We start from the raw sequence: 12,359 nt of genomic DNA on the forward strand, positions 1-12,359 counted from the left end.
AGGGCTTTCATACTTCAGATATGTAATGCTTGTGAGAAGCCCTTCCATTGAATATCAAAATATTTAACCTTTTGACCCTGATCTTGGAGTTTGGTCTACTTTTCAAAAACAAACCTTGACCATAACTTTTGAAGGGTTATGGCTAGGGCTTGCATGCTTCACATATTTCTTTCATTGGATACCAAGAACTTTGTAGTATGACCTTCTTTTTAAAAACTTTAACATTGGCCATTACTTTTGAACAGTTAGGGCTATGGCTTTCATACTTCACATATATAATCCTTGTGACAAGCCCTTTTTTTAAGAAACAAATTGCAACAACTTTGCCCCTTTGACCTTGATCTTGGAGTTTGGCCTACCTTTCAAAAAAACATCCTTGGCCATACCTTTTGAACAGGTGCTGCTATGGCTTTCATATTTCATAATTGTATTTCTTGAGAGAAGAGCTTACTTTGGGCACAAACAATTTGCATTTAGGAAAAGTTGAATCTTCGCTATGTTGCCATAAGGGGGCATCAGTGTTTCACAAACACATCTTGTTTTAAAATCTCAATCCGTGTGAGACATCCATGTCAATTAACTTTTGGTTAAAAAATAAATGTCATGATGGCAAAAAATGGAATTGCATTATTTATAATAAGTGCAATGTATAGAGTTATACAGACGTCCCTAGATAAATATGTAATAGATTAATTCAAACAGAAGGAAAATAAACTGATTGTTCTTCACTTTGATATTGGTTAATAGCATAGAATTTTTTTTATGTTTGTGGCATTGTAAAATTCGGTCAGTCAGATTGAGTGCTTTACTTTCAGGGTCAGTCTCAGGAAAGATTTTATCGGTAAATGTATCTGGATGCGACAACGAACCTTGCATATTTTATTCAGAGACCAATGAAACGCTTAGTGCCTCGTTCATCTCCAGTGAGTATTGTGAAACATTTTATTCTTCCATTTTTTTAATCAGGTATGCTTTTTAAAACATACATTAAATAATTTTATTTATAGGTGAAATACAATTGACAGAAAAAAATTACTATGGAACATTTTAACTTACAGGTGATTTAAACAGTCCAATTTTTAATAGTAATTCTGTATAAGAGATAATCAATAAAAGAACAAATAGGGCGTTGCAATTTAAAATCTTATTCTCAAGAACCACTGAGCCAGAAAAGCTGAAACTTATGAGAAAGCAACCTTGGGTAGGGAAGATTTTTAAATTGTTTCTAATCATGACCCCACGGCGTAGGACGGGCCACAATAGGGAATCCATTACATTGAAATATATAGGGAAAATCTTTAAAAAGCTCAGAAACAACTGGTTCGGAAAAAACTGAAACTTAAGAGGATGCATCCTGGGGTAGTGCAGATTCTTAATTATTCAGATCATGTCAGGGAATCCAAACTTTGAATTGAAATATATAAGAAAAATCTTTGAAATTTTTCTCAAGAACCATCGTTCCAGAAAAGCTGAATCTTATTTGGAAGCATCATGGGGTAGTGAAGATAATAAACTATTAAATCATGATCCCCAAAGGAAGGATGAGACCACCATGGGGAATCAAAGTATTACATTGAAATATATAGGAAAAATCTTTAAATACTTTCTTCTCAAGAACCACTGGGCCAGAAAAGCTGAAATTTATGAGAAAGCATTCGGAGATAGAGTAGGTTCTACATTGTTCAAATGATGACCCCCGGGAGAGGACTGGGCCACGATAGGGGATCAAAGTATACCGAAATATATTGAAAAAATCCTTAAAATCTTATTCTCAAGAACCATTGGGCCAGAAAAGCTGAAACCTATCTGAAAGCATACATGGGTAGAGTAGATTCTAAATTACTCAAGTCATAACCCCCGGGAGTACACCGGGGCCACAATAGGTATAAAAAGTTACTCAGGTGAGCTAAGTGTCCCATGGACCTCTTGTTTTTACAGAACTCTTAATAAAGAAGAGTGTTACAGAAAGCAAGAGCATGAATGAGAAGTTAGAAAATTTGAAAGTCACTATATCAGACTTGCCAAATCGGACTGTTTTCTTGGTTATACGCGGCTTAACAAAGTTGCGTTTGAGCTGAGCTTTTGCGTATTATGTAGATATGGATGTGTTAGCATTGAAGCGATGGAAATAACATTTATAGATGTGATGATTACAAACAATAAGCGCAGGCAGTGGTTATAGCGTCTGTTTCTAGAGTCGAGGAGTAATTAAGGAGCTGGGGCCTTTTTTTTTTTTTTACAAAAGACGAGAAAACAAACAAACAGTAAAAACAGTTTTAACATCTAACGAATGGTATAAACAGTACAAATCGAAAAAAAATGGTGAAGGACGAACCCCTGCACACAAAGAAGTGGGATCGCTTGAAAAAAGTCTCTTTTGTGTACAAGTAACACCCGCTGTGAGCCCTCTATGTTGAACAGATAAACATAGTTATCCAAAGTTAAATAAAAATGAAAATGATGGTTTAAAAATTTGTATGACACTTGTAAATCCAGCTTTCTACTGACATCTTCAGTTAGAAAGTTGTTAGGTGGTATTTGATACAATCTACTGTCATGGCTATTTTGTCGTTTATAGAATTTTTCTTATAGATGTGGAATCAACAAAACCAACAACTCATGTAACAGGAATCATAGGTGGCGTTCCGATTTCATTTCCGGCAGAGAAAAACACGTGTGTTTCACAGACAAAATGCCCTCTAGAGCCAGGGAAGCAAAACACGTTTGCCATTACAGTGCCTGTTTTAAAACAGTATCCTCACGTAAGATTATTTTTAAGATCGGGAGTTTAAAGAAAAATACAAAAATAATATTTAAACGTTGAAATCATTAAAAACATTACTCAAGGCGGAAAAAATACACAAATTATATTACAGCATTACGGAATTGTATTAGTATCAACCAATGACTTAAAAATATTGTGTGTTTTAAGAAACATTTTTTTATGTAATAAAGAATAAGACTGGGAGACCTCCCAAAATTTAAAATGATGTTCAATTCTTTCTAAAAAAAATATAACAAATCTAAAACTGTTGCACAAAGTGCTCCTTCAGCTCTATCATATTTGGAAAATATCACATTTGCTACTCACACAATGTGTGAAGGTGTATTTTTGTAAAACATTTTACATCTCAATTAGACGTTTGTTGAAATCTCCTGAAACATCATCTTATTCATTGTGAAAAATGAAAAAAAAAATGACAAAGAGCTGAATATTATTCCCAACAGCCAAAACTAATAATTTACCTCTATTATTAGTATATGAACGAAGACACCCAAAAATGATTTCATATTATACAGTGACTTTATAGGCAGATATACATGTAATCTATTATTAGGTAATATGCTAACTGACCCTTCTTATAATTAGTGTAGGTCATTATTGACACACTGACATTTCTACACATTTTCCGTTTCTGATCATGAAAAGTAGCACACGGCTCTTATAATCGCTCGAAAGCGATGCTTACTGCACAATTGCACTTGCTCCCGACTCTGATGATTTAGGAAGTCCATGTTTAGTGTGCTACGCATTGTATTGTTTAAATGGACTTTGAGTTTGAATTCTGTTCTTTTTTCACATTTCATTTATCTTCTTGTTTTGCAGATAAGTCTTTTGGTCAAAACTGAAGTTCAGGACGATACCGGAAAAGATATATTCTGTTTTGTTTTTCCTGCAGAAATAAAACCTAAACCATATTTTTTTAAATCATTTTTTATCATTTCTGTCACGATAAACGAAGAACGGTCACATATTGCTCAATAACATTGTCAGCGGATGATTTCGCAAATAACTGGCCCAGGGCAATCTTGGTAAATCTTTCCCCAAGAATAAGAATTATTTGGTTGTACATTTTGGTCTGCAGCTCTTTCCATAAAGTTTAATTTATTAGAAACAGTATATCACATCCTAAATCGTCATTAGAATTATATTACCATAGAGTTACACAAAATACTTAGCATTCTGCAACTCGAGCATTTCTTTGAAACATAAAAATGTCTATGCATCATGACTTTTACATTCTTCGAAGGTGTCAGCAGGTGAAAAATCGGTCGACAACCCTTTGGAAACACGATGCCCACAAAAGCATGAAAGAAAAGCTTCATAAAGATCCAAATTCTTATTTCCGTCTGCGTAATTTACCAAAGAGACATAAATGGCATTTGTTCATGGCCATTAAAAAGTCAGTACAATAAGAATGTTTGATTTCTAAATCCATATGGGTAAAAATTTTTAAAGAAAGATAATATAATCAAAGTTCTTTTGGAATTCAATCTTAAATTCAGTTAATTTATTCTTTTTTCCGATTAAAAAAACACACTTTGATTTACACAATCTTATGAATTGACACGAAAGCAATCAGATACCAGGTAAAATTATGGAACGCCACCACTGCCTTATAGCATAAAACTATGCATTCATTATGTCAATCTATCATAACGTGATGTGAACATATCTTTACGTTATGTCAATTTTTTATGGGGTGATGTAAAAATATCTTTACATCATGTCAATGCTGCATTACATGAAGTAAACACATTCTTCCATTATGTCAGCACTTTATAACTTGAAGTCGGAAGTTCATTATGTGAAGTGAAAATATGTTTACATTGTGTTAAAACTTAATTACGTGAAATGAATGTTTCTTTATATTATTTCATTTCTTTAATATGTGAGGTCAAAATTGCATCACGTTAAGTAAATTGTGTTTTATAATTAAGCTTATCATTACATGAAGTCAAAAGTCCATTCCTTTTTGAGAGTGTATATGTCTATTATGTCAAAGCATTATTACGTGATATGGATTTATCTTTATATTACGGCGAGAGCATCATGATGTGAGGTGAACACATCTTACCTTTATGTCAGTGCTTTATTACGTGGTATAAAAAGTGTATAACATAATGTAAATATATCTTTATATTATATCAACACTTTATTACATTATGTCAAAACTCCATTCCGTGATGTGGATATATAATTACGTTATGTCAACTCTTATGTGATTTAAAAAATATCTTTATATTGTGTTAACTCTTTATCATGTTGATTCCAAAAGTTCATTACCTGATGTGAAAATACATTTACATTATCTGAAAGCTGTATATCTAGTATAATAATGAATGTTGACGACTGTATTTTAATGACTGGTAAGGGGGGGGGGGGCGATTGAGTAGGACGAATAATTATAGACACATAATATCAGCCCCCCCTCTTTTCCCAGACATAACCTTATTTTAGAAAATCTAATGTTCATTGAAAGTACAGCCCCCACCCCCACTTATTGTTGAAGTATAGTCCACTAGGGGTAATGTAGTATAACTGAAAAAAATATATGACTAATCAAAGTCGGACCCCCCTCTCCGAAATAGGATTTTCGGGCTTGGACAAATTTTTTTGGCTTGTCAAGTTTTTTCGGGTAAATAATTTTTTTTTCTGGCTGACATCCTCTTTCAAATAAATGCTATGTCACGGAATTAGTTACTGTAATTTTTTCAACCATTCCAAGACCAGAATTCTGTTATAAAAATCTACCAGTCCCTCATCTAAATCAGTTGAATATGCCTTAATAAGCATGCATGGGCACATATTTGTGGCGCATATGGGTATCTTGAAAAAAAGAAAGGGGACGGTATAGAGTTGGTGACCAAAGGGGGAAAGCAGAAAAACTCTCCGGCAGGCTTTATAGTTTAATAGAAAAAAAATTTTCAATATAATTCAGCTAAACTTAATGTGAAAGTAATGCAATGTCCTACAATGTAAAACTAATAAATTTATTAATTTTATGTATATTTTGGTGACTAAAGATGGTAGGGCGGGATTTCTGACCCCCCCCCCCCCCTTCCCCAAGCCGCCAGTGCACGTGTGTTATTCGATCGATGTGTTTACACTTTAAAAAAGGAGAGTTAAAGACTGATAAAAAAAACTTATGACAGTGTTCTGAGTAAGAACAGAAGTTTAAGATTTTTATTAAAAAAAAAAAAGCAATTCAAAAGAAAAAAAATGCTGCACGACTCATATTTGATTTATTTAATTATCAGATAAAAGTAAACGCCATTGAATTTCGACGCGTGACTTTAATTCACAGTCGCAGTGTTAAGGCTTTGCACATTTCAAGATTGTTAATCATTTTTCGCTTAAAGTTTTTATATCATTTAATCGCTGAGAATTTATTTTATGACAGTTTTCTCTCCCGCCATTTTTAGTGCTTTCGGAATGCGGAAAATACGTTATGCTCATATAAAGGCCGAGGATACCCGTGTTCGCATAACGTAATAGTTAATCGACATAATGTAGAAGAGTGCGCACAGTATGACATGAGCTTTTCACATCTGATATGAGATGAAATAGCCTAAGATACATGAATGCTGACAAGAGGCTTAGCATTTTTGACACACTGTAAAGACACAATGACATAATGTAATAACGATTTGTCAAAAAGTAAGGGCAAATTCACATCATGAAATTGATTCACGTCGTCATGTAGCATATTGAGGGCATAAAGTAGTAAAAGAATTGACCACATGTGACAATTTTTTCAGATCATGTAATGAAATTCTGACATCGTATTATAGCGACTTCATATTGAGTTAAAGATAAATTCACATCATGTAATGAACTACTTAGACCAAATAGTAGAGAGTGCACATAATGTAATAATGAGTTGAAAATATATATAAAAACATTTTTACACCACGTAAAATTGTTTTGACTTGATGTCATAAAGAGCTGATATAATGCAGTGGACGATTGGCGCAATGTAATTAAAGTGCGAGTTAATGCCATAAAGACTAAACATAATGTAATTGAAAGTTGACATAACGCAATAGTAGTGTGTGTAATTGTCATAAAGAGTTGACTTAATGTAATGAAAGGTTGGCACAATGCAATAGTAGTGTGGACTAATGTCATAAAGAGTTGACATAATATAATGGAAGGTTGACATAATGCAATAGTATATGTGGGTTAATGTCATAAAGTTTACATCATGTAATGGAAGATTGACATAATGCAATAGCATTGTGGGTTAATGTCATAAAGAGTTGACATAATGTAATGGAAGGTTGACATAATGCAATAGCATTGTGGGTTAATGTCATAAAGAGTTGACATAATGTAATGGAAGGTTGACATAATGCAATAGCATTGTGGGTTAATGTCATAAAGAGTTGACATAATGTAATGTAAGGTTGACACAATGCAATAGTAGTGTGAGTAAATGTCATAAAGTGTTGACATAATGTAATGGAAGGTTGACGCAATGCAACTGTTGTGTTCTGTTATAAGGCAGTGATGGCGTTCCATATAAAATCATCAAATCAGTGTTACTCACTTAAATAGTGCTAAATTTGCAAGATCAATTAAAAACGAAATATTTCAGAGCCATTCTCTTTAATGACATAATTCATATAGAAGCTGCGACACGCATAGTAGCAGAATATCTTCAAAATTACTATGGTAAACATTTATGATAAAATGACTCAGAAAACAAAGATGCTTAATGACATATATGTCAAAATGGAAAGATAATGAACGGTTGTCGACATAAAAGAAAAACAGGCAACCAATACATTTAATCTGTGAACAATGCATAAACAAAGACTCCCGGAAAGGAATAAGGTGCCTAGGAGGGTTAACCATCTCCTGCCCGGAAGATCTGGAAGTATTAACGTTGCTGCAATGCAAAAGAGTGACAATCACATTGAAATAATAACAACCTCATGTTTTAAGTCTATGATAACAATATTGGGAAATTACATATATTATTTGAAATCATAAGAATAAAGTATTCAAACTGAATAAATTTATTAATTTATTTCGAATAAACTTACATTTATAATTCTTTTAAATAGTATGTCAGTTTCAAGTTATATTATTATTCTCAGCAAACAAATTAAATTCAAATAACCATAACTATACTGAATCCAAAAACTACAGAAAAAATATCCTAACGAAGATAAATAGCTAGTTAAATAAATGGTCTACCAAACATCTCTCTTTACTCCTAACCGAAATATTAACAGCTGTGGAGAACAGACCTCATGGGTAATAAAAATTCCAAAATGAACTTTAAGAACATTTAAAATTGCAAAATTTAAACAAATCAGTTAAATCAAGACATACGACATTTCAACACTTTATATAACTACAGGTTCCATGTTCCATAGGAACAAGGTAATAAATTACAACAATAATAATACAATATTATGATATTGTTAAGATCTTTGTACACGAAATGTCTATTTTGGTGTTGATGATTAAGTACTTTTGAGTTTGACTCAAATACATAGAGGACAACCTATAAAGAAATCGATTAAGGAATTAAAAAGTACAATCAAATCCGCTATTTCACATTTGAAATTGTTTTATGAAAAGATAACGTGTAGGTCGTAAATGACATTGAAGGCATTATCAGAAATGCATTTCAGAATTTGAAGCACGTTTATCTTTACCAGTGTGCTCTGGAGACCGGGGTAATTGTTCCTGGTCTCCTTCATGACTGTGGGGAAAAAATAGACACTCAGGTATAAGGAAACTACTTTTCTTTGAATAGCAAGCATAGCGATATTTCTTGTTAGACCTTTTGTTGGGCAGTGTCTATATGACAAGGTTTTCTCTTCTCTACAGGTTGCTTTTTATCGTCAATTGTTTTGTTTAAACTTTTATGATCTCTCGAAGTCGAATGTTGACTTTACCTTTTTCATAAACGTTGTTGATGCTTTTTTAAAAACTAAATTTGCTTCTAATTTTTCTGATTGCCCGGTCATGACAAGGAGCATATGGTGGATGTGACCTACCAATAGAGAATGCCTTCTCTTCAAAAGAACTTATCCCATCTCTGCCATTTTAAGCGATCTGTGTAAGCTCTCTTTCCAACTTGCGTGGTTCTTCAGTGACACCCATGAAAATGAATGTAACACAATAAAAAATTTTTTCATAATGTATGACACTGAAATATTGGATGTAAATAACCGTAATCAATCTCAGAAATCCATTACAATAACATACGGTGTATTTGGAACAGAAAATCATAAACCTTTGAAATCATTAGAGGTGAGGTAAAGTTCCCTGAAGGAGTAAGCATCCTCAGTTAACTGGCCACAACCGCTTAACATATGCCGCAACGTCAACGATGTCTTGTTTCAATTGAGAATGATTTTTTAAAATTCTTTATAAAGGAACGATACAGATTCGAAGTCTCCGAATATTTATATTTTCTTTGACTTTATCCAAAGAAAACCAAAAGAAAAAACATATCACGCAGATTAATTTTGGTATTTGCTCTTCAACATGTTCAAGAAAAAAGAAATAGTAAAATTAAAATGACACATTGAAAAAATAATGATTAGTAAAATGATTTAATGATAATAAAGAAATGTTATTAACAATAGATCAGCACTCTAGATCTCATTATAACTTAAGAATTTCAGAATTAGAGACAGTTCAGGTAATTAAAGATGAATATCTGGAATGTCTCCATAGACACAAATGACATATATCGGAAGCAAATGTGTGAAATACTGTATCGGAGTACTCTTCCACTCTAAATGTAGAGCTTTGGTGAGCTGTTGCAGAATCTGGGGATGCAATTTTTTGGCAAATCATGCTAATCCATATTCTAATGCAAGCTAAATTGGGTTTAATTTAAAGTAGTTGATCATGACAGAAACAGGTTGCTTTTGTTTCGCAAGAATTTGATGGTCAAACGAGTTGTATATGGCTGTGTATTGTCAGATTGAAATAACGGTCCAGGATGCTGCAATATTGGAAACGCAATTGCAGGTAGAATATCGTTAGAATACGTTTTGAGTCTTGTTAATATGAACAAATCAATCTTACTTTTATGTAAAAACGTTTTTCAAATTATTACATCAACACCACCAATCTTATAAACGTCCTGGAGGCAGTTTCTGGGAAAACAAATTGTTCATTATGAAGTTTATGCACTTTTAAACCTACAACAGGCTTTGTGATTAAGATTCTGGCCTTGCAGCTAAATCAAAATGCTCAGCTGTATTGCTGTGGCCATACTCTGTTGATCTAAGATCTTTGAAGTCGATTGTGAGGTCAGATCATTGGCATGAATAATCTTCTGGTAATAATTACAGCATGCCGTGGTCAACTACAAACGGTTTTGTGAGATGTTCTGCGCAGTTCGGGGATAGCTAATGCTGTGGATGACGTCACTGTGAAATATTCCTGAAAAGTAAGCGATCCTGTGCTGCTGATGTCACATGTGGTCTGCTATAATTTTGGCGAGAATTTGGTGTTCCATGTTAATGGTATATTATAGGGTTATTGAACTTATATTGGTGAATATTGGCACGAGTTGGCTGTTCAAATGCACGAGCTTTCGAGTGCATTTGAACAGCCAACGAATGCCAATATTCACCAATAAAATTTCAATAACTCCTTTTTCTATAGCTAAAACATTTCCACATAATTTATAATAACTATTCCAACTAAAAAAACTCAAATTAATGATAATTAGTATCGGTATTCAAATTAACGTCTGTCCTGTAAGCGTTCAATATCGCATCATTCCGATTACCCTACCGAGCGATATGATTTGCTTACTGAGGTTTTAATGGGTCTAATACGTACTGAATTTTTAATACATAATTTCATTTTTGTGTGAAAAATAAACACATCTTACCTAGGTGCCACTTCCTTTCTCTAATTTAGCTCAGAGAATTTGACCAGACGACCTTTTTTGTTTACAACGTGGCGTTCGATATTGAACGCTTGTATTCGGAATGTTTCGGGTATACTAGTATACGTAATACAAACCAGGGATGGGGTAATTGAATAAAGTAATTGTAATTGAACGTAATTAATTACGTTTTTCAAAGTAATTGGAAGTAATTTGTATTTGAGCTTGCCTTCAATTACAAGTAATTGGATGTATTTAAATACATTTCAAAAAAGGTCATGTATTTTCAATTACTTTTCAATTACATTTCAATTACTTTTTTCAAAATGAAAGTTTATAAAAAAGGTGTCTTGTACTGATACACAGTTTTTATACTGGTGGGTTTATACTACCTATTCCCACTTTTTAAAAATCTCAGTTCTACCTATTCCCACTTGCAAATTACAATGATTGTTTAGATAGTTCATTTCTTTTAACAGTAATTAGACTAACTTCATCCCCTAATAAACCCAGCGTTCAATAAAACGTCAAGATATTGAACGCTAAAATTCTCTAGTTTATTGGTAGCATTTTATTAGAGACTATTTATTAGCTATATAATAAATGTATATATGGTGCTATGCGTAGCATTAAAACCTCTTGCAATTGTAGACTGTGGTACGAGGGCTGTTCAATAAATAATGTACTCGGTGCTCGGAAAGAATGATTTAGTCTTCATGATTTCACTTGAATATTCTCTTTTGATTGAAACACATGTCCGTAACATTGTTTTCCAATTTGTCATTGTTTTAGAACACATTTTTAAGTATGGCACTTCACATACTGGAATATGGCAGATCCTATGATTTCCTGGACTTGTTTCTTCTCTCTGAAAGTTTTTTTTTAAAGTTTGAAAAATGAAACAAGTTAAAGGGTGAAAGATCTGGCGAATATTTTTGGTGTGTGACAAAAGGATAACTACTAGTATCTGTTTATCCCAAAAAATCCTTTACTCTTCATGGCGTGTGGGTTTGGACATGGGTGGGTTTGTCATGAAGAAATTAAATGTTGTGGATTCCTGATTCTGCTTCCATCCTCTCATAAATCTTTCATTTTTATTTTTGAAAAATTTGCTTTCTAGACTTCTCCAGAAATTGAACTACCACCCCAAATAAGAATTTGAACAAGACAATAAATATTTAAGAAAAGGAATATAAATCTGCTTTTGTGCTTTCGCAATTCTTTGCTCTTCTCAGACCTTGGCTGTTTTGTCAAGTGCATCCTATTGTAAATTTGTTTTGAGTGTTTAAGGCAATGGATTCAATATTCATGATTTCATGATCTGTTTGAATTTCAGACAAATGTCGGTAGCTATGATTTTTGATTAAAAAAATGTTTAGATATTCTTACACAGTGTCGTTTTTCAAAAGTTGGCGATCGAGTACTAATCGTTTCACTGTCAAATGTTTCTTAAAAGGAATGTTAACTACCCCCAAAATGATGCCTATCAATTTTGCTAGGTGTCTTAAAGTCAATCAAACATCATCAGTGATAATTTGTTGAATTTTGGCAAACAGTACGTTGGTTGTTGTAAGTCCTTGTTGCCAAGGAGGTACCCATTTTTGATGCTCATAATATAATTTTTGTTCATTGAAATCAACCTGATCCTCTGTCTATAAAACAAACATTGGTTGTTGTAAATTACCCATATTTCAGTGAATATTA

At 33.0% G+C, this 12,359-nt stretch overlaps 1 protein-coding gene across 1 annotated transcript; it reads left to right on the forward strand.

The window, feature by feature from the left end:
- Nucleotides 1–815: 815 nt before the first annotated feature.
- LOC134266382 (NPC intracellular cholesterol transporter 2-like) lies at nt 816–3,766 on the forward strand (the record flags this gene model as incomplete). The annotated part of the gene is made up of 3 exons (XM_062748632.1): nt 816–923; nt 2,593–2,762; nt 3,608–3,766. Coding segments are annotated over 3 exons (437 nt in total), but the record flags the coding sequence as incomplete, so codon positions are not given.
- Nucleotides 3,767–12,359: the final 8,593 nt, after the last annotated feature.

Source organism: Saccostrea cucullata, unplaced genomic scaffold, assembly GCF_032062105.1.
Source record: "Saccostrea cucullata isolate Sc308-1 unplaced genomic scaffold, CSIRO_AGI_Scuc_v1 ctg10328, whole genome shotgun sequence".
Classification (NCBI taxonomy): Eukaryota; Metazoa; Mollusca; class Bivalvia; order Ostreida; family Ostreidae; genus Saccostrea; species Saccostrea cuccullata.